The 23667-nt window shown below is 42.6% G+C and overlaps 1 protein-coding gene across 1 annotated transcript in view; it reads left to right on the forward strand.

The window, feature by feature from the left end:
- The window catches only part of Dnajc3 (DnaJ heat shock protein family (Hsp40) member C3), a 43771-nt gene extending 20386 nt beyond the window's left edge, over window positions 1–23385 (forward strand). The window contains exons 4-12 of the mRNA NM_008929.3: window positions 2469–2543; window positions 9672–9824; window positions 11783–11964; window positions 12366–12485; window positions 14046–14151; window positions 14376–14496; window positions 16815–16947; window positions 18393–18541; window positions 19710–23385. Coding sequence (NP_032955.2) covers window positions 2469–2543; window positions 9672–9824; window positions 11783–11964; window positions 12366–12485; window positions 14046–14151; window positions 14376–14496; window positions 16815–16947; window positions 18393–18541; window positions 19710–19867 — 1197 coding nt within the window. The 3' untranslated portion in view covers window positions 19868–23385. The remainder of the gene's footprint in view (window positions 1–2468; window positions 2544–9671; window positions 9825–11782; window positions 11965–12365; window positions 12486–14045; window positions 14152–14375; window positions 14497–16814; window positions 16948–18392; window positions 18542–19709) is intronic.
- Window positions 23386–23667: the final 282 nt, after the last annotated feature.

Here is a 23667-nt window from a genome sequence, read left to right on the forward strand (position 1 = left end):
GTGAGCTAGTTTCAGGACAGTCAGGGCTATGCAGAGAGACCTGTCCCAACAAAACAAAACAGGTCTGAACGGAACAGTAACAATATGCTAGTCAGGGTTCTCTAGAGTCACAGAATTTATGGAATGTCTCTGTGTATTGAGGGAAATGATTGGAATGGCTTACAGTCTGCAGTCCTACTGACCCAGCAGTGGGTAGCTGGGAATGGGAAGTCCAGGAATCCGGCAGTTGCTCGGTCTCACGAGGTTGGGCATTTCAAGTTAGAATCCTGAAGAAGTAGGCTCCAACAGATGTGCTGGCTAGTAAGAGCAAGCAGGCGAAGAAGAGCGAGTCTTCCTTCTTCCAATGTCCTTATGTAGGCCTCCAGCAGAAGGTGTGACCCATATTAAAGGCGTGTACCACTACGCCTGGATTTGGAACTTGGTCTGTCCCAAGATGACCTTGAATTCAGATCTACTTGCCTCTGTCTCCTGGGATTAAAGGTGTGTACTACCTTGCCTAGGCCTAAATTTTTCATGGCCATTATGCCCAAGATCTGAATCAAAAGCATATGTCATCCCAAATCAAGATCCAGGTCAAAAGCCTGTGCCTTCCAGCCTCATGATCCGGATCACAGATGTGCCCTCCATTTCTCGGTTGAAGCATTCCAGGTGTATCAAGTTGACAACCAGGAGTAGCCGACACACAGGGCATACTAGGTGATTCTTCTCAGAAGTCTGGCAGTATTAACTTTGTGGTTTAGAAAGACAAGTCCATGTGAAGGAAGGAATGTGGACATGATGTGGAGAGACTTAAGAGGCTGAGTAGGATTTCAGCCAACTGACCACAGTTTCATTTAAGAATGAGTTAGGAAGAATTAAACAGAGTTACCCATTTTAGGGGAGGGGGGCTTGGTGGGTCCCAGGCATTGTTAGCGTGGTTCTTCCTGGCATCACTGTACAAGCTTCAGAGGCTCAGAATCTTACAGTCTCATATCCTGAGGGCTGGCAAGTCCTGTGAGGGCTGTCACACGTTGTATGGGGACTCCGTTGGTGCTGCATTAATTAGTTCTGTCAATGTGACAGCACAGCTAACATAAACAACTTATGAGAGAGATTCATTTTAACTCACAGATTCAGAGCTTTCAGTATTCAGTACACAGTTCTTGGCTCCATGACTGTGGACCCATGGTGACACTGGGCACTGTGGCAGTGGGAGTTTAGGGAAGAGGAACTTGCTGACTTTATGGCTAGCAGGAAGCAGAGAATAACCGTAGTCCAGGATAGGATACGGCTCCCAAGGATAACTCTCTGTGCCCTGCTTCCTTCAGCCAGGCCCTGACTCCTAAGGTTTTTACCACTTCCCAAAGTGGCATCACCAACTGAGGATCACATAACAACACATATGGGCCAGGCAAATTGGCCTAAAAATTAACTTTGTGACCATTATTTATAATTTGCCACGTTCCTAGAAGGAAGGATCCAAGCTGACTAATAGCCATGTAATGCATGTTTGATTTGAAATGTGGCTGCAATATTATTTTAAAATAGAATTCCCAACTATCATATTTTGTTGACTTTATTACTTGATACAGCTTAGTATAACCTTTTACAAAGGTTAAATAACCCATTTTCTTAGCATTATGATTAGTCATTGACTAGCTGAAATGGCCGTAATGGTATTTATGTGTGTTGGTGTATTTGATAGAGGGTTAGGGAAATTTTATGTTCTATGAAAGTGATACATAAACTTACATGGCAATCTATGGTTTCTGTTCTTTGTTTTAGAAGAAATTAGTCATCCGAGAGTAGGCATATGTTGAAGGGCTGGGGTAATGTGTATTAGAAGAGAAGGATTATCAGAAGTGAAGGGGAAGAGACACTGTCATCCTGGCAATAATAAATACTTACATTGAAGATTGAAGGCTTAGTGAACAGCAGACCTATTTCTGGAGCTTTGATAGTCTCACGGCAACTTTCTGTGGAAAACATTTAGTATGATGTCAAAAAGTATCTTTTAAAATTAAGATAGAGGGTCTGGAATATATCTTGAAGGTAGAACCCTTGTATCTTCTTTATGGGTCCTTGTGTTTGACACCCAGCTTAATTATAAAAAGTTATATAATTGATGTACCATTAGTTTCACACTTTGAGGAGTTGGTGACTCTCAGGATGTTTTTAGGCTGTACGTTGTCATTGCTGTCATCTAGTTCCAGGACATTATTTTCACTCTGAAAAGAGATCTTATGTCTCACACAGACAAACAAAAGAGCTCCCAAAACAGAGCCTTTGTGTTGAGCAAAATGTTTTTAAAGAAAACACACTTCAATAAGAATTATGCATATTCTGTAGTTATAGAAATGTGCCTCAGTAATAAGGCAAACAAACATTGGAAAAAGAAATATTAGTCACTTGATTATATTATTTATTCTTTATTTTAAAAAGATTTAGAAATCCACAGCACTCAGCACAGCCGCTCTTTTTCCTCCCAGGCAAGACTACAGAGAGGTCACCTACTGCTCAAACAAGGGAAGCTTGACGAAGCAGAAGACGATTTCAAGAAAGTGGTAAGTGCCTGGCTCCAAGAAGATACTAGTGAGAGAGACACACAGAATTGACTTTTTGCTGGGAGCCAGCCTTGACAGTCAGGTACTGAAAGGGGACACAGCATTGGACAAAGGTCAAAGGCTGGTGACTTCTGGCCTTGTAACTCTCTCTTACTGTTTTGGGGCCCAGAAACTGATAGGTGCTGGCAATTTAACTCTCACTATCCTGGGGTCAAACGCTGATGGCTTTTGGCAATTTCACAGAGAAAGTAAGTCAGGTGCACGCACACGCTCTCGCTCGCTCTCTCTCTCTCTCTCTCTCTCTCTCTCTCTCTCTCTCACTCTGCACAGGCCTGACCACCAGTGTCATCAGTTTCACAAATGCACATGCATACTTATATGCATAGTTATATACATACACTTATCTACATACATGTAGACAAACATACATATATACATACTGTACAGACAGACATATATATACACGTTTGGTGGATGGAGCAGAGCCCCACCAGCCACACTTTATTTCTTTTCTCAGCCTCCTTATAGCTTCTTAGACAAAAGTTCTTTATAAAATTACCTCATAGATAAAATGTTACACGAAAGGGAATTACAGAAGGGTGTAGATAGTAAGTTCAGAGCAGTGCTTCATTCTATAAGCTCAGTATTAGTTCACAGCAACAGTTGCACATGGCCTTGCTTTATCATGGTGCACACCTGTGGCCCCAACCTTGGACCTGACCTAGAATGAATGTTTTTCTTTGATTACAGATTTGTATGTGTAAGCCTGTTTCTCTTCTTAGTGCAGTTCATGAAAGCCCATTGTATTCCTTCTTATGCAGCCTTTATTTACTATTCTACGAGGAGGTACATTCTATTCTTGAGTCTAATTTTATTACATCTCTCTGATAAAACAACTAAAAACATTTCTTTAAGCTGTCTTCCTAAAATTATTTGAATCAAATCAGGAATTCTGTAAAGTCATTAATTCATCTAAATAGCATTAGAATATGACAATTCATCTTCGTGTTGATCTGTAGGGAATTTTCCCAGTAGGGGTGGGCTGATGTCCAGGAAACCTTAGGCTAAGTGATAGAGGCAGGAAAGGCACAGCAGCAGCAGGAAGCAATCCTGGGACAAACTCTGTGGGTCTGGGCCTCTCCACAGTGCACCCATCACAGCCTTGCAACACAGTGGGCCATCTCCAGAAAACTCACCTGCTTGCTATAGCCTTTCCTACATGGCTTCTCTCAATTTTTTTCTTTGTAAATAAGGTATTTAAATAGTAATTTTATAGCTAAAAAACCCTTATGTATATAGGAATCATAGTTCCTAAATTACTATTTAATGACTGGCATCAAAGCATCATTTTAACAGTTGAAAGATACTATGCCCGCAGTTGATATATGTGATAACTCAGTCCTTACAGGCTCACTCACTTTAACGTAGCCTCCATGGCCATCTAGTAACGTTGGCCAGAACATGATGCATAGCCTCAAGTCGAGGAGGCTTCTGGGACAATTTGCACTTGTGATTCTCACTCAGTAGCTTGTTACAGCATCCGGGGTATGTGGGTATAAAACAGGCACAGAAACAAACATTTACTGACGGTGAATGAGGGGACTTACTTTCAAACAACTCTTCGGGGTCCGTAATAATTTTACCATTTATTCACAAGAAAGACAGACTGTACAGTAATGAGATATGTGCTGGTTTGTTTTAAAGAATGAAATATTGCGACTGAGAAGATGGTTCACATATATATAAGTGCTTGCTGCCCAAGTATGAGGACCTAGTGCCCCTGTAACAGGCTGTGTGATTGACATTGTGCACCTAGAATCTCAGTGCTGGGGAGTGAGAAAGGCTCTCAGAGCCTGGTGACCAGCCACCTACTTTACATGTAATCTCTAGCTCCATCCAATTATTTTCTGTAAATAACATGGCTTCGTTCTTTATGACTGAGTAAGTTCATGGTGTATGCATACCGTTTATTTTGAATCTGTTTCTCTGTGATGGGCATCAGTGCTGACTCTGAGTCTTGGCCTTTGTGAATACTGTCACAGAAGACATGGGCATGCAGGTGCCTCTGTATGTCACAGAAGACATGGGCATGCAGGTGCCTCTGTATGTCACAGAAGACATGGGCATGCAGGTGCCTCTGTATGTCACAGAAGACATGGGCATGCAGGTGCCTCTGCATGTCACAGAAGACATGGGCATGCAGGTGCCTCTGTATGTCACAGAAGACATGGGCATGCAGGTGCCTCTGCATGTCACAGAAGACATGGGTATGCAGGTGCCTCTGTATGTCACAGAAGACATGGGCATGCAGGTGCCTCTGCATGTCACAGAAGACATGGGTATGCAGGTGCCTCTGCATGTCACAGAAGACATGGGTATGCAGGTGCCTCTGTATGTCACAGAAGACATGGGCATGCAGGTGCCTCTGTATGTCACAGAAGACATGGGCATGCAGGTGCCTCTGTATGTCACAGAAGACATGGGCATGCAGGTGCCTCTGCATGTCACAGAAGACATGGGTATGCAGGTGCCTCTGTATGTCACAGAAGACATGGGCATGCAGGTGCCTCTGTATGTCACAGAAGACATGGGCATGCAGGTGCCTCTGTATGTCACAGAAGACATGGGCATGCAGGTGCCTCTGTATGTCACAGAAGACATGGGCATGCAGGTGCCTCTGTATGTCACAGAAGACATGGGTATGCAGGTGCCTCTGTATGTCACAGAAGACATGGGCATGCAGGTGCCTCTGTATGTCACAGAAGACATGGGCATGCAGGTGCCTCTGCATGTCACAGAAGACATGGGCATGCAGGTGCCTCTGTATGTCACAGAAGACATGGGTATGCAGGTGCCTCTGTATGTCACAGAAGACATGGGTATGCAGGTGCCTCTGTATGTCACAGACGACATGGGCATGCAGGTGCCTCTGTATGTCACAGAAGACATGGGCATGCAGGTGCCTCTGCATGTCACAGAAGACATGGGCATGCAGGTGCCTCTGCATGTCACAGAAGACATGGGCATGCAGGTGCCTCTGCATGTCACAGAAGACATGGGCATGCAGGTGCCTCTGTATGTCACAGAAGACATGGGTATGCAGGTGCCTCTGTATGTCACAGAAGACATGGGTATGCAGGTGCCTCTGTATGTCACAGAAGACATGGGCATGCAGGTGCCTCTGTATGTCACAGAAGACATGGGCATGCAGGTGCCTCTGCATGTCACAGAAGACATGGGCATGCAGGTGCCTCTGCATGTCACAGAAGACATGGGCATGCAGGTGCCTCTGTATGTCACAGAAGACATGGGCATGCAGGTGCCTCTGTATGTCACAGAAGACATGGGCATGCAGGTGCCTCTGCATGTCACAGAAGACATGGGCATGCAGGTGCCTCTGTATGTCACAGAAGACATGGGCATGCAGGTGCCTCTGTATGTCACAGAAGACATGGGTATGCAGGTGCCTCTGTATGTCACAGAAGACATGGGCATGCAGGTGCCTCTGTATGTCACAGAAGACATGGGCATGCAGGTGCCTCTGCATGTCACAGAAGACATGGGTATGCAGGTGCCTCTGTATGTCACAGAAGACATGGGCATGCAGGTGCCTCTGCATGTCACAGAAGACATGGGTATGCAGGTGCCTCTGCATGTCACAGAAGACATGGGTATGCAGGTGCCTCTGTATGTTGATTTATTGTCTTTCAGATATACTCAGGTAGTATACTGCTGCTCAGATGTAGGTCTACTTTTTAGCCTTTGGAAGACCTCAATACTGTTTTCCACAGTGTCTATACTAATTTGCATTCTTACCAACAATGTATAAGAAAAACCTGAATTTTGATTGTGGTAAAAATTAGATATTTGGTAAATAGCTGTCAATTGCAATTTAATTTTAAAGTCAAGTATAAATCTTTGGTAAGTTCTTAATAAACCCTCCATTAATAGCAGAATATATATAGGTAATAGCCATCACAATCAGTCCCTTGTCAATTTGACACGCAATTATATCTCCTTATGTCCAAATGAAAACACTAACATTGTATAACCATCCCTTGTTCAACTGCAAACACATAAGCAGTAAGTTTAGCTGGGTGGGATCTTGCCCCAAGGTCACCACTCCATTAATCTGTACATCTCCTGGAACAAGGGACTTAGCTTCTACATGGGACTTTACTTACTATTCTATTTCGTGGTGCGCCTTTAATTCGATACATTTTATGTTTTTCCTTTCTAAGCTTGCTGCACTTGATCAAACACTCTCCATAAGAGTGAATCACAAGGTAGAGTGTATGCTAAGCTGTTTAGAGAGATTTCCTTCCTCTGTGCAACTCATCTAAATTTCTTCACTTCATCATCCGTCAGACACTTGAGACAGGGCAGAAGCAGTCTCGTTCTTTACTAGAATATCCCAGGAGCAGTGTCTACACTATAAACTAAAATCCTCCTGTGGACACTCCTAGGCCAGGCCACAGTCCACATCACCTTCAGCAGCACCGTCCTTCACGGTCCTACTGGGGATGGCCTAGTAAGCCCTACTTATATCGTTCCCCTGATTTTCTAATCACAGCCCCAAAGTCCCTACTCCTCAAACAAAGACATGGCCAGGCCTATCACAGCAATACCCCAATCCTTGGTTGGAAGGAACTTGGAGCTACGTAAATGATAATGAATGTGACATTGGGGGATCCCCAGGCTGAGCTATTCTAGATACCCAAGTTGTTCTGTATCTGGGCTGTTATGAATAGTGCTGCACTGGACATTCCATGCAGATAACTCTGCCAAGTGATGGTTTCCTTTCCTCACTATGCAGGGAGAAGGGTAGCAGGTCATATAGCAGTTGTGTTTTCAAAACCTACATACTGTTTCCCCAAATTGCTGCACCAGTTTACCTGTCTGCCAGTAGCTTTCCTTTTCTATGTATGAGACATCCCACTTCCTGCTAGCTGGGCTCTCTTTGACTGTACAGAGTACATGGGGTAACTGAGAAGGAGTGGCCTATTTTGGCTCATACTTTGAGAAGTTTCAGTCCATGCTCATTTGGCCCCTTGTTCTTACCTCTGTTCTGAGGCAATCCATCATGGAGGGGGAAGCCTGTCTGCCTCAGGGTCAGGAAACAGGCTTGAAGCTTGCCTCCAATGACCTAAAATGTCTACAGGCCCTTTCCTCTTAAGATTTCCAGTACTTCCCAACAGCATCAAGCAGAGGATTAATGAAAAGCCCCTTTAACAGACGGGCCCTTGTGTGGAGGGCATGCATGGAGCACACAGATACATAAGCATTGCAGACAACAAAAGTGTTGATCACTCAGGGTCCTCCTAATGGCGGATGTGGGTACCTGTCTTCCACCCAGAAGTCTGGAAGTAGATGTCGTTAGTTACCTGCTGACCTTTGCTAAGTAGAGCCAGGCCTTACCCTAACCACCCAGAATGTTTATTTGAGACTCTTTCTCCCTAGACTTTATCATTAGCTTTGTTTCACAGCCAACACAACCCATCCTTAGGGAACTGTGACATGTCCTTTCTAGCCTGCTGCCCTCTGTGCCCATCGCAGTCAGAGACCACACCAGATCCTAGGCTCTTAAACTATAGAACCCATTTTTATGGTAGAGGTCACATGTACTTTGTGAGAGTTTCAGTGCAGTCATGCCTTAAGCTTTATTGTTGATATAGGATTGGGATAATTATTACTAAGAAACTTTTTTTCTGAAATCATACTGTATTTAAATGTCTAAAATAAACTGGCTTGGTCCAGCCTCCGGAGCTTCGAATCAGCACCAAGTCAGTCAGGCTGCAGTCATTTTACTGTGGCCATAGTGTGGCCTGAGGAGATCTCCCCCCCCCCCCCCCACCACCACCACATACACACCACACACACCCCTACCTACCTTCCTTCGGGGGGACATTCTAGGCCCTAAGCTCTGCAGTGGGTTCCCAATAAGTGTAAGGTGGCGGCGTCTCTGTGGTTTTGATCAGTCTTTCCCTGATGAGAAGGGATGTGGAGTGTGTTTCTGTGTACCTGCTGGCAAGTTCTTTATGTTAAAGGCCTTAGCCTGTTTTTTCCCTAGCAGGTATTGTTTTTGAGTTCTATGAATTACTGATATAACCTTATCTAATAATATTGTTTATAGCTTCTCCCTAATATTTCATTTGCCTTTTTACCTTGTGTCTATATAACCTAAAAACTCAGATTATGTAAATAAACATAGCACTCTACTAAATTATAATTTTATTTTTACCTCAAATGGATCAAATTTAGGTACTTTAATAGCTATAACTAATTTTAGTAGAGAATGTTCACATTTTAAAGTGGGCTGGTGTGTAATTCAAGGGGAAACGAATTATTGTGGTTTTAGTTGTTATAGCGTTCTGTAAGAATTCTGTCTCTGAGCTACAGCTCCCCTCATTGTGAATTTATGTATCACGGAGCAGTCACGAAAGTGTTAGGAGTACGAATCAGTGGTAGCGTGAGGGCCTGGGTTCAGGTCCCAGCACTGAAAGGGAACTTGTACTTGTGATAGTGCCTGCTGATTCTTACACGTGAGAGTCCTTGCCATGCCCTGATACATGTCACCTTCTTTTCATTGTTAAGGAAGTGCACAGAGCATGTAGGAAAGTGATTAATTCAGGATTTGGGTAACTAACTTGTTCATTGATTTAGACTTTATTGGAAAGTAATCCTAAAAGGCCTGCCGAGATGCTCAGTGGGTAGCTGCATGCTGTTATGCCTGACCAATCCCTGGAGCCCACATATGGGATTCCGCTGTCTGCACTCATACTGTGACATACAACATATATATGTAAATAATGTTACAGGTCAACTGGTTATAAAATACGTAGGAAAGTATTCATAACTTTGTCAGTGAGGAATGGCAAAACTTCGATCCGTGTTACTCCTGTGTGTGTTCCCTGCTGGTGTGGAATGAATCACCCAATATCAGCAACCCTTCCTATTGTCTCAGTTTGTGGGCGTGGTCTGATTGGCTCTTCCGTGCAGGGCTTGTGCCGTGGTATCTGGAATGGTAAGATCTGTGTGTGTGTGTGTGTGTGTGTGTGTGTGTGTGTGTGTGTGTCATAGGTATTGGATTTGTAAGATTAACTCTTGTATTTTGTTGTTTGGTTGCAGCTCAAATCTAACCCCAGTGAGCAGGAGGAGAAGGAAGCCGAGTCTCAGCTTGTAAAAGCTGACGAGATGCAGCGGCTGCGCTCCCAAGCGCTCGACGCCTTTGACGGTGCCGATTACACTGCTGCTATAACCTTCCTTGATAAGATTTTAGAGGTAAGTTTCTCAGGTCCTGCAGCTGATGACGAGTCTGGCACTACTTTTTAGAGTAAGGCTCGTGTTAGAAACTGACTACCAAACCAAGAGAGGGTGCAGTCTGACCTTTGTGCTCTTAGCTCTTAAAAATTGGTCATATAAATTTGGAACTAATGTGTTTTTTTAGTAAATATTAGTACTTGCTAGTGAGAATTACATTTTGTTGTTGTTTTGTTTTTTGAGACAGTCTTTCTATTTCTTTGTAGCTCTAGTTAACTCAAAACTCTCTGTAGCTAGACCAGGCTGGCTCGAACTCAACAGAGATCTGCCTGCCTCTGCTCTTAGGAGAGTACTATGCTAGACAATGGGTAAAAGACCCATTACTTAAAGAGGAAGGAAAGATGGTGTTTGAAAACAAAGAGGAATACTTTCACAGTGAGAACCTTCTAAGGGAGAAGGCAGAGAGAGAGCACTACAACAGGAAGCACCAAGTTTAGGATTTCCTTGCCTCAGAAGGATTTCACAAGAAAGCCTAAATGGAAATAATCAGTGCAATTACCATTTTCACAGCTCTTTAACTTAATATTGGCAGTAAACATGTGATATATGGATTCACTTGATAATTAAAGTTATTTGTGTGTGTGTGTGTGTGTGTGATGATGATGATGTGTGTGTAGTTGTGTGTACTGTGATGCCCTTGAAGAGGTCAAAGATTCATTCTGTGGCATCAGCTTCCTTCTCCCATCTTTATGTGGGTCGTGGCGGTTAGACCCGCCCCTAGGCTTGTATGCAAGCATCTTCACATACTAAAATATCTTGCTGGCTCTTACTTGATAATTTTATAGAAGAAATCATGTGATAGGACATAGAGGAATTCTGTTTGTTTGTTTATTTATTTTTGGGTTTTTCAAGACAGGGTCTCTCTGTGGAGCCCTGGCTGTCCTAGAACTCACTCTGTAGACCAGGCTGGCCTTGAATTTAGAAATCCGCCTGCCTCTGCCTCCCAAGTGCTGGGATCAAAGGCGTGCGCCACCACTGCCCCACTTATTTATTTTTTTATGTATGTGAGTATAGTGTAGCAGTCTTTAGACACACCAGAAGAAGGCATTAGGTCCCATTACAGATGGTTGTGAGCCACTATGTGGCTGCTGGGCACTGAACTCGGGACCTCTAGAAGAGCAGTCAGTGCTCTTAACCACTGAGCCATCTCACCAGCCCCTTTTTTCTTTTTTTAAAATAAGGATTTATTATCAAGGAAGGAAAGATGTAACATCTTAAAAATATTTAATGTAGTGATCAATGCATTGTCAGCATTTTTCTGAGACCCTAGGATGGCAGCTGGGGATATAGCTCAGGTGGTAGAGTTTGCCCGCATTTGCAGTGCCCACAGTGGGAGGCTTGGCATTGAATTAGCTGGATCTTGGATCATAGGGCATGGGAGGCCAGCAGTATGCATGGCATCCTGCCTCAGCAAACAGGACAAGTCAAGACTTACAAAAAAGAACTCAGTTTTTATTAATTATATTGATTCTCTTCAAATGTTTGAGTGGGAATAATCTAATAGTGAATGCTGTAGGCTTTCTCTCTCTCCCTTCCCCTCCTCCTCTCTTCTTCCTCCTCTTCCTCTTTCTTTCTCTCTTGAGAAAGGTTTCATTGTGCACTAAGCTTGGCTGGAACTCAGCATCCCAATGCTATGTTTTCTGATAGTCAGAGCTGTAAACTCTGTAGTCTGAGGATGAAGGCCTTCGATGCATGTGCATCTCCTCTCCCTGCTGAGAGTTTAAGACACACTCGAGAGATTATCACACTCTATCGTCTCCCGTAAGTGTGTCAGGGTTCTTGACACCATTTATAAAACAGTGACCAGATCACATGGACTGAGGGGTTTTGTGTATATGAGTGTGTTCATGAATGTGTAGGGTGCAAGAGTCAATGTGTATAACTATGTGTCTTAAAGTCTAGTTCTTTTGTTTCTTAAGGTTTGTGTTTGGGATGCAGAACTGCGTGAACTGCGAGCAGAATGCTTCATAAAGGAAGGAGAGCCCAGGAAAGCCATCAGCGACTTAAAGGCTGCTTCAAAGCTGAAGAGTGACAACACAGAGGCCTTTTACAAAATCAGCACACTCTACTACCAGCTAGGAGACCATGAGCTGTCTCTCAGGTCAGCTCCTTCACATCCATAGCTAGTCTTTCTAAGGTTTCATATCATGTCAATAGAAATATTAAAGCTTTTAAAAATACTTATATCCTATATCCACTTGAATATCCACTTGGGTTACCCCTAGGGTATTATGTATATATAATTTATACATCCTACAGTTAATCTGCCTGAAATAGTCTTACTAATATGAGGATGCTGTTTTACTTACTGAAGCTAAACTGGAGTATCCAATGCATAAGTCTGTGCCATTTTGATTACTGTGTCTATGAGACCATGTGTCAGCATGTTTTCATCATCCCAAAGAAGAATACTTTAATGATGATTTCTCTGCTTCATACAGAGAACTCTTCAATAATTATCTTAACTTGGAATATTTCTCTTTTTAAAAATTATATGAGCAGTGAAGTTCGTGAATGTCTGAAACTTGACCAGGATCACAAGCGGTGTTTTGCACACTATAAGCAAGTGAAGAAACTTAACAAGCTGATTGAGTCAGCTGAAGAGCTGATCCGAGATGGCAGGTAAGAGCCTTTCCTTATCTGCCTGGTTAGGACCCAGATGCACTGAGCTTAGCAACACCACCAGGATTGTATACACACGTTGAAACCGGCAAGACCTCAGTAACAGTAACTGCATAGCATCCTTACTAGCAGCCATATGCTATTTCAGGTTTGTCGTCTTCTGTGCATTAGGCACTGAGAGTGCAGAAATGTGACTGCACTGTTTAGTCGTAAAGGTTTATGTGGGAGGCATATCGATCAATACCAGTGCTGGCGTATAGAGCTGACAGCAAAGTGCTAGAGTGGAACTTTACAGGAGAAGCAGAAGAGCCCTTAACCCGGTCTGTAGCCGTGAGGGCCTGGAGTCAGAAAATCTCTGGAGTAAGGTGGTAGATAGTTAAATTGTCCTCTCACAAGGTGCCAGCACTGGGGTGTGGGGCTTGATGGGCTGGGCCAGGACTGTTGGAGAGAAGACTTTGTGCACACTACTGCTTAGTAGAAGGTGGCCTCTGATACCCCACACTCCTCTGACGCCTCTGTAGCTGTCAGGAGAATGCTTTACACAATTTCCTCTAGTGTCTTGCAAACTAATGTCTTGGATCAAGATGTTGATTAATTCTATCACTACTAAAGTCCCTCTTAGGTTGCCTTTTATAGCCACAACTACTTTCCTGTCCCTAGCTATCCTTAGATTCTAGTAACAGTGACTATATTCTTTGTTTCTATAGTTTTGCCATTTTAAAGAGTCTGAAAGAAATGGAAACAAAACCAATGTAAACGTTTGAGATGAGCCTGTATTCTCCAATCTCTGGGCATATACCCAGCTTCTTAAATTAATATTCCCTTTCTATGTGTTGGTGAATGTTACCATGGCATCACTATTCACTATTGTCACTTAGCATTCGCTCACTAAAGATCACCCATTGAATGATGCTGCTTTCTTTCACTTGTACGTCTTAGGTTGGAGTGACAGCTCAGTGGCAGGGTGCGTGCGTGTGCATGTGCGGTCTGTTTTGTGAACATTTTCTGGGGAGACGTGAACAAGTGTTTGCCAGTGACAGAGCACTTAGCTAGTTTGGTGAAGTAGCGAGTTTCCTGGAGTTAGAGGAGCATGGCTGGCCCTGAAGCAGCTCTGCCGCTGGGTTCCCCTAAGAATGGAGAATGAGTTCCCACAGAGTCTCCTCATTTAACTTTGCACTGCCTGTGTGCCCTAGCCACATGCTTTAAACTGTTTTTATTTAGTTGTGAGTGTAGGCAAATACATGCCCTGGAGAATATGTCTGGGGCTTTTTCCACCCTGTGAGTTTTGGATTAACCTCAGGTCGTCATCAGTCTTGTTGACACGTGTTGTCCACTGCTCCCCCAGCCCCGTGCTTTAGAGACTCCTGTCTTTCCCCCCAGCCCCATGCTTTAGAGACTCTGTCTCTGTATTCAACAGGTTTCTCTGGATTAAGGCTAGAGAATTTATTTGAAGGCAGGTCTTGTGCTCTTTCCATTTACTAAGCCACGCAGTGAAAGGAGAGGGTGGTCTGCAGCTTTGGAAATAGTCTCCTAGTTACTCACTGGTTGCTTATTTCATAGATACACAGATGCAACCAGCAAATATGAATCAGTCATGAAAACAGAGCCCAGTGTTGCTGAGTACACAGTGCGCTCGAAGGAGAGGATCTGCCACTGCTTCTCTAAGGTAACAGCTGACGCTCCCAGACAGGGAACAGCAGCCACATGGACTTAAAATTCGCATGCTTGTTCAGTGCACACACTACTGAGCCATCACTCTGGCTCACAATGCTTGTTTTTAAGTTTATTTTGGCATGGAGTACTTAACTTAGGAACTTGTGCTTGACAGACAAGCACTACCACTGAGGCGCACCTCCAGTCCATCTTTTCTTTTCTTACTTTTGCTTTTAGGATGAGAAGCCCGTGGAAGCCATTAGGATATGTTCTGAAGTTTTACAGATGGAGCCCGACAATGTGAATGCTCTGAAAGACCGAGCCGAGGCCTACTTAATAGAGGAAATGTACGATGAAGGTAACCTGGAGAGGACTTTGACCTGCGGTGTCTAACAGTTAAATTGTATGACACCAGCACATGTCAGTTGCATTTTATTTTGAACACATTTATCTGCAGATGGCTAAGAATTTGAAAAATTCGTAATTATTCTGTCTTAGTGGATCATAATAGGTATAGCATCTGAAGTAAGAGAAAGAATTTGATTGAAACCAGGTCAGTGGAATATGGAAATATGTATCGTATCATACCTACCTACCTACCTACCTACCTACACAGTGCACATACATATGTCTAGCAGGATGATTCTGTGAGCTCCTAGCTCTGCAATATTAGGGTACACTGAGCTAAGAGGCCTTGCTACTAGATGTTATGAGGACCTCAAAAATTGGCAATCCTGGAGCATACACAGTAGTTGAAAGATGGAACACATTACATGTAACGTCTTTTACCACATTTCTAACAGTACTACATGAACATTTAATTAGGGTTTTTTCTTTTCTAATTTTTAAACTATTTGATGATTTCCCATGGATTTTAATCAGAATTAATCTCCCATTCTCTCCAACACACCACCCTCCTTATATCATTTTAACTTTTATTTTTAATAGTAGATTGGCCTTGCAGGAACATGTGCATGTGAGGCAGACTTGAATCATGTATTGTTTACCATTTTAAAGATTACCTCCCATAGTGTGGAATCTGAGGAAATAAAACAAAAATTACATAGCTACTGTATGCTTGTGGGAAGTATTTTAGGTTATAATCAGTCCCTGTTTTTAATCATGTGCATACAGGAAACAACCAATAATTGTACACTTTTTATAGTAAGACAAATATGCATACTGTAACTTAATAAATACGACTTAGAAGACTTGGCGGATGGGGTTGGTAAGGTGGCTCAGTGGGCAGTGGTGCCTGCTGCAAGCCTGCTGACCTGAATTCAGTTTGGGAGAGAACCACTGTAGGTGTTCCCTGGCCTCCCATGTGCTGTGTGGGGCACTTCCCCCAGCCCTCAATTTTAAATGAAATAACAGTTTTTAAATTTAAGAATGAAAATGTGAGCTGGGCATTGGTGGTGCATGCCTTTAGTCCCAGTTCTCAGAAAGCAGAAGCAGGTGGATCTCTCTGAGTTCGAGTCCAGCCTGGTCTACAGAGCAAGTTCTAGGACAGCCAGGGCTACACAGAGACCATGTCTTGGGGGGAAAAAAAGAATGTAAATGTGTTTTAAGTTAAAAATGTGTCTGAATAGCAGGTCTGTGTATCTTAACCCTTTGCTCTCATCCCTTCAGAGAGTACGTGTTCCAAGGTTAGGGTGGTCAGTGCTGTGGATGTTAGCTGTGAATTAAACCTCACTAGTATTTGTGATAGTTTATGAACTAAGTTGGAAGAAATCCCCTGTAGCTGAATCTCAGTAATAGTATCCTAGGACGCCACAAGGGTATAAGTTGGGCAGCCTCTAGGTCAGCTGCTCACAGTGGCTTGTCTAGTGATACTGTTGGCTCATTCTCAGTGCTAAGTTGTCATTGTATCATTTGTTCACGTTTCTTCTCTCACTCTTTATACAGTTAACTGTTGCCAAGATAGATAAATGTTATCCAAAGAGATTTCTTTTTCTTCACTATTTTTCCACAAATAATAGAATTTGGTCTCAAAATCCTTTAATTTGTTTGTTTAGAATATGTGTGCCAAGCTTTCCTGACTAAGCCCAGTCTTGGTAGAGCACACTGCACATAGTCTGTAGTTGTACTCAGGGGCTAAGATGTGCTTCATGGAGGAAGAAAAGTGCAAAGGACCAATTAAGTTCTGGAGGAAACTTTTAAGATTCTATAAACTGACATAGTAAATTTAGTTCTACAACTCGGCCACATCAGAGACCCAGCACCCAGGGCTGTTACTGAAGGCCAGTTTCTAGTCATTGTCTAGTCACATCTAGATTTCAGACTCCCAGGGATAGTGAGTCTATGAGTCTAAGGGAAGAGTCTGTGAGTTTATTGGAAATTGTCTTACTTTCTTTGCGGTGCAGTGCTCATTTAAGTCTTAGTGGTGGTAAGACTTCTCTGTATAATTTCAAACTACTTTGAAGGGGGTGTGGGAGACGACATGGGAGGGTGGGCAAGTAAAGCAGCCACAGCGAGTTCTGTCAGACAGGAGCGAGAACCCCATTCTCAATTAAGAATTAAGTTTAAACAAAATTATGAAAATGGTACTCTTTAGGCTCTTAGAAGCAGCAGTGGGTGAGGGCTGACAATGAGGACTTCGATCTGTGTTGGTAGAATACATAACGGCACTGAATAGCAATTCTCCCTAACAGCATTATCCTAAACATGTCTTGACAGCCATTCAGGATTATGAAGCTGCTCAGGAGCACAATGAAAATGACCAGCAGATTCGGGAAGGCTTAGAGAAAGCCCAGCGGTTACTGAAGCAGTCACAGAAACGAGATTATTATAAAATCTTGGGAGTAAAAAGGTGAGTTATTACAGCTTGCATGCTGTATTTAATCAACTGCTTTAAAACTAATGTAGCTCTTTTTGTCTTATCCTGGTTCTCTTTGTTTACTCATGTTATTTCAGTCTTATTATTTCTAACAAACTTTAGCATCATGAACTGTCTTCAGTATGTTACAGGCAGCCTTTTTATAAAGACCAGCAGAGCTCTAATAGAGAGGAGCTGGTGTGAAGGAAGGCTGGGGCACCAATAGTTCCTATCCTCAACTCTTGGGACAAAAGATTAACACAATGACTTACACTTTAGTTTGGTTGGAGTGGGAAGGAAAATGAAGCCCTCCCCTGGGCCTAAAGTTATAGTTGTACTGTTATTATAAGACCCACTTTCCAGGGTGGAGAGAGAACTTGGTGGTTAATAGCACTTGGTCTTGCAGAGGACCCAGGTTCAGCTCTCAGTACCTGTATGCATGATAAGGCTCACAACCATCTCTAACTCCAGTTTTGGCCTTCTCTTCTGGCTCTCTGTCATTGCATACACATGATGGTCACACATGCAAGCAATATATACATAAAATAAAAATTGTTATCTAAAAAAACAGACCCAAGTAGGCTGTCAGCTTTTGTAGTATTAAGTAAACTTAACCTAAAGTAAGGGGTTCAAAATAGAGTTTATGTATGTGTGTGTGCGCTTTATTCTGATTGACAGGGTCTCACTGTATAATCCTGACTGGCCTGAAGTCACAATGAAGATCTAAATGGCCTTAAACTCAGAGGGACTCTTGGGCCTCTCCTCTGTGTGCTTCTGGGATTAAAGCTTACACTACCATCTCTGGTGTGAAAGTCTTTTTAATGCCCAGAAAAACCTAAATCCTGGTAGTGTGGAGACTTAGAAAGAGACAGCTGTAAAGACCTGTACTGTATTCTAAGATGCTTAGTGAGTGTCTCAGGAAGCCTTGGGTTTTAGCTCAGTGATAGTGGACTTGCCTTGCATACAATTCTCAGTATTTGCCCCCACCCATCCCTATGGCCCAAAAAGGAAGGAAAAACAAAGTTGACTGTCTAGAACAGTATGCTAAGTTTTTGATCTTTGACTTACATCTTTGGAATTTCTAGAAAAAGAAGGCTGTGTACAGTCAGGTCTCCCTCCCTCCCTCTCTCCCTCCCTCTCTCCCTTCCTCCCTGTCACACACACAGAGCTTATAGTATTTGTTTGTTGTGCTGTGATGAACCTCAGGTTGATATATATGCAAGGCAAGCTCTCTACCACTGAGTTCTGAAACAGGTCTATCAGCACAGCTCTTGTGTGTGTGTGTTTTGTTTTGTTTTGTTTTTTAATGAAAAGAAATTGGACCCTTTCTCTTCTACATGAGTTTGGGAATCCTCAGGTACATGGTGTAGTAAAAAGAATATTGAATGTGGAATACTTTTTTCTTGACAATTAACTAAATAATTTCCTCCATCCTTTAGAAATGCCAAAAAACAAGAAATCATTAAAGCATACCGAAAGTTAGCACTGCAGTGGCATCCAGATAATTTCCAGAATGAAGAAGAAAAGAAAAAAGCAGAGAAAAAGTTCATTGACATAGCAGCTGCTAAAGAAGTCCTCTCAGACCCAGGTACCTTTGCTCTTGAAGTGGTGCAGTGAGTGAGCCTCTCTGCCTGTTCCCATCCCAGGCAGGGGGCCAATGATGTGTGGAGTGGCATGGGCGAGCTGGAGGGCTGTGGGTGCTGCTGAGTGCTGTGGTCTCACCAGCCTCTTTCTGCCTCAGTGTGAGAACTCTCAGAGAAATGGTGTAGTGGAAAGAATAGTGAATATGGAATATGTTTTCTTTCTTGATCAAGCTCCTCTCACTTCTTAGGTTTTTTATTTTTGCAATCATGTGAAAGAACAACACTGAACATAACACACAAATTTCTTAGACTCCTGTTAGCTTTCTTGGTACTAAATTTCTAAGTGTCTCAGGAGCTTGGTGAGGAACCCAGTACGTCAAGCTGGCTTACAAAAGATGAGAGGAGCCTAGATCATCAGCAGGGCCTGTTGTGCCTCCGTGGACGTTAGCAGCAGTCTTGCTCCAAGTCACGTGAACAGACATTCTGGTTGACAAGTATGTGAAGGAGACAGGCTAAGGATTCGTCCATACTGCTCTTCTGTGCCTTTGCTATGCATGGGGGTGGGCATTCTAATTTCAGCTAGAAAGGTTTAACAATGAGGAAATCAAGTTTTGCCTCTTGAGCAAATCTTTTCTGTGTATCCATTTATATACTACAGCATTGAAATGCCTTTTGTCCCTAGTTGTACTCTAGTAAGCACTTTGTTATTGAACACAGTAGGTGTTGGTCTGCTTTTCAGATGCAAAGGGCATTGCAAATTGTAGTGCTGTGTACTTGTAGAGCAGAGCCAGGCTCCTCCTTAGGAATTTGGAGGTGTTAAGGGCGTCCTGTCCCCTCCCACCAATCTTGAGAGTGCCTCATTGTGTTCTTCACGTGTCTACATTTCGGGAGGAAACAGCCTTATGGAATGTTGTGTTCCACCTGTTGGCCAGATAGCTCCAGGAAGCTCCTTAGTTAGTTTGTGGAGGGGACTCAGTGAGGCTCTTGCCTGATGGACTTCATCTGGGTGTAAGAGTTGTGACGAGCTGCTCGGTGCCCAGCATGACTTTGGGAGTTGTCTTTGCAATTGCTTTCTACAAGATGGGAATGAGAAGGTATGGATTTGAGTATTAAAGCCTCGTACCCATATCTTAGATTAATATGTGGGACTTAACTTGCTGTTTTCTTTTCTAGAAATGAGAAAGAAGTTTGATGATGGAGAAGATCCTCTTGATGCAGAGAGTCAACAAGGAGGTGGTGGCAACCCCTTCCACAGAAGTTGGAACTCATGGCAAGGGTTTAACCCCTTCAGCTCAGGCGGACCGTTCAGATTTAAGTTCCACTTCAATTAAACCAGCTATTTTACTGCTCCTCTTCTTTATTATTATTTTTAACATTAAAAACAAATTTTGTTTGGGATTCTAATGGAAACAAAATGGAACAAATCTTTTAGTTTGTCCATGACCAAAGAGTTGTTTTAAAGAAAAAAAGCTGAGCTTATTGTAGACTTAAGGTTGATGGGCCTGTCAAGGTGGGAAGCAAGGAGCTAACCGTATTTCTGACGAAGCAGCCTATACTAATTTGTGACTTCTGGGAGAAGTGGTCTGAGATACTTATCCTGTGGAGGTGTTCAGAAAAGCGTTAAATAGACATTGATAACCCTGGAGCAGACAGATTCTATGCAGGCTGTGTATTAACCGTGAGGAGGAGCTGTGATCTTTGGTGGATTGTGTCTCAGTATTCTTAAAGGAGTGTGGACAGCTGAGCTTCATTTTTGGAGGAACAGTTATGCTTAGACTTTGGTCAGTCCATTCACTTGCAAGTATTTCTGTACCAGTGTCCTCAGCTCTCACTGCAGGAGGGGAGACCGTCTTCCAGGAAACTTACCAGCAGGTGGTAGGCTGTATGTCCAGGTATAGACTGGAAGTATTTTTGTTGTTGTTTTATATCTATAGGAGAATACCAATTTCACTTGAATTTAATTGTTAAACTAAACAGAGTAAGTTAAAGTATATGAAAGCGGCTCTGTGGTTCTCTAGACAACACTGTTGAAAGTCAGTTTGAAATGCTTTTTAAGAAAGTGAAGTTCCAAGTTGTTTGGTCGAAATTCCCTGTCACAAAATTGGTTAGAAGTGGAAAGTTGCTCTGTCAACATGGGCAGAGCATTATGGTTGCCTCTCGCAAGCAGTGCGCTGAGGCAGCTGTCTCTGTTGTTTTCCTTGCTGGGTTTTGGACTGGCTGTTCCCTGGCTGTTTCTTCTGTGAGAAGAAAGTAGAGGCTTGCAAATCGATTCAACTCTGGCTGTGTACCTTCTATCATTCACTTAATAAGATGGCACTTCCTCCTGAGACATTCCCGTCCCTCTTACTTTAAAGCAGATACTTAAGAAATGTACTAGTCAGTATTTGTATACTGTATAATTTTTGCCTTAAAAATCTGTTGCTAAACAAGAATATTGAATACTTATGGAACTACTGATGCTGTGTTGAAAACTTAGAAGAATTACTCTGGTAAGAATTATTGCCTCTATTCTAGAAAAAAAAATTTTAAACATTGTGAGATATTTTAAGCATAAAGGTCTAATATATTGCTTTTATGAAATTAAACATTTTAGTTAATTGTGGGAAGGAAGCATGAATGTAGCAGCCAAGCACAAATCATTTTGTTAACCTATAGTCATATCAACTTGAGCAGATATAGAAAAAGATTTTGTTAACTGCAAGAACATGAATTACATAAGTTGAGTTGGGCAAAACATTTTAAGTGCTTTTTGCCTCTACTTAGGAGCCTTTTTCTTACCAAAACACTTAACAATGCATTTCAAAATACCTTTCAGCTTTCATTTTGCTTCAGTGTCTCACAGTTCAAGGCAGGCAAGAAAACTCACAGCTTTTATCCTAGCTGTAGAGACAGGCAGAGGCAGGTGGATTCCTAAGAGTTTGAGCCAGCTTGGTTTACATAGTGAGTTCCGTGCCAGGGCCTCCACCAAAATATTAAATCAGTTCAAGCCAGTGTGAAACATTGAATGAAAAATAAAAGAACATTTTTGTGTGTTTTTCAGATCTTAGTAATCTTATGTTAACTACTTACCTGACGTTGTCTTTCAGTCTGACTCACTCCTTTTGTGATGTCACTGACAGTTGTGAACTGGAGTGACGGCACCTCTGCTTTGCACAGCCCAGTGTTCACCAGCAGAACAAAGGAGGCATCTCGGTGCTTACACTCCCACTTAGAGCGATGTCAGCTGCCCGTAGTGTGGGTTGAAGGTGGGCTGCATGGACACAGGTCCCAGATCTAGCTACCTCCTAACTTGCTTCCCAGAAGGGTTTTCTTTTTCTCTTTTTTTCCCCTTCCTACTTGTAACAACCCAAAGTAACTGAGGATTAGGCTTTGTCATTGCAAATTTTGGTGCCAAAGGCATATGCCGTGGCAGGAGGTTAGTGAGGTAACCCTCCTGTGCTCATTAGTGAGGTAGGGGTGTCCAGCCTGCCCCAGGCGAGTCACAGCGTCAGAACAGTAGTTTCTGCTACCTGCCTGACATTGCAAGGCAGGCACTGTGGAACCACATTACTGAAAAAGCATTCTCTGCCTTTGTCTTTCCCTCTGTTTGCAGAGCCACTTCCACATTCCAATTTCTCTGTTTAGGAACTGCAGGTAACCTGTGTAGTAATTCTGGGAAAAATATGACCAAAGGTCACTTTGGCTGAACTCCGTTCTGTCCATAGACGTCCCCTCCTCTGTGGTGAGCTTCCTAAGTACAGTGTCACTGGGCTGTGTCCAGTGCTCGTCGCTCTGGAAGAAGGAAAGGCACCTGCTGTGGGGCCACGGGGCCACTCCTTTTATTTCTCAGCTCTAAAACTTTACTCTTTCTTACTGTGAATAGAAGAAAACCTGAAAAACATCTCAGTGGTTTATTAATGTGAATTGGATGTAACGTCTTAAGTTAAAAATGTAGTGAGTGTTAAAAGTCTGTTTTTAAATAGCAGTATGCAGATTTGTCACTGGAGTTCTGATAATGAATGGAATTAAAATTCTTTTTTTTTTAACATAAGCAGGCATGGTGGCTCAGGCCTGTAATCCCAGAATGTGGGGCTGCAATAGCATGTCACTGTGACTTTAGGCCCCATTTCAAAAATACCAAACTTAAACACATCCCCAAAACGAGTGTGAGAGAGGATTACAGATAACTAAGTAAAAAATGTCAGTGGTCACCGTTATCTATTCCTGGGTCAGAAGCTGGCATGTGCCATGAAGGCGGCAAGCTGTACTAGGTAACTGTGACTCCGCAGGCCCTGTGGGTGCCGACCTGCCTTACAGATACGTCCTGGGTAAGTGGGGGGCCAAGATGGTTTGCTTGACTGTACTGGACTTTGCTGTAGGAGGAGGGAGGGAAATGGTAATCGCTAAGAGCTCATCTTTTCCAGATCGTATCATTTCTCTTCTATTAGTGGCAGAGTTGATTCTGTAATTTCAAATGATGTTCAAAGGGGAGGTATTTTTTTTTAAACAGATGATCTCATTTGCTGAATGATTTAAGAGTAAAATTTAGCCACTGCGTGGCTTTGTGTATAGTAACAACAGGTTTTATTGCACTATCTATGGTTGAAATACCTGTGCAAAGAAATGCAGGGCACAGGGGAGGTAAAAATTCAAGATGTTTGATACGTTAAATTATTACTCTTAAGTTTATATTTGTTTTAAATGGGACACATCTTACTTAATCCATCTCAATTTAGTGTTTTAATAAAAAAAGAACTAAAATTATTTCAACTTGGGCTTACATGTGTCAATATGGGCAATATGAATATGGGCAATATTTTTATGCCCGTGTATTTTCACATTTAATAAAAATATTTATGGTCATATCCACTACTTGCTTCTTATTCATGTTTAGCCTTTGACTTAAAATTTTAAGAAAGTCCATCTTAGAAGTCTGTTTCTACCTTTATTTCACACAGCATCAGGGACAGAGTTGATGAAGGGCTTTCATTTATGTGAGTTTGCCAGGAAGAGCAGAGAACACCATGCCCTAGAAAAGTGGGACTTAAACTAGGTTATTCTTTCATTTTCATTCTGAAGTGTAACAGGTGGCTTCGTCTGACACAGTTCACTTGTGTCATGGTTACAGGAAGGGCATGCATGGTACCATAGC

The sequence above is a fragment of the Mus musculus genome, chromosome 14 (genome assembly GCF_000001635.26).
Source record: "Mus musculus strain C57BL/6J chromosome 14, GRCm38.p6 C57BL/6J".
NCBI lineage: Eukaryota > Metazoa > Chordata > Mammalia > Rodentia > Muridae > Mus > Mus musculus.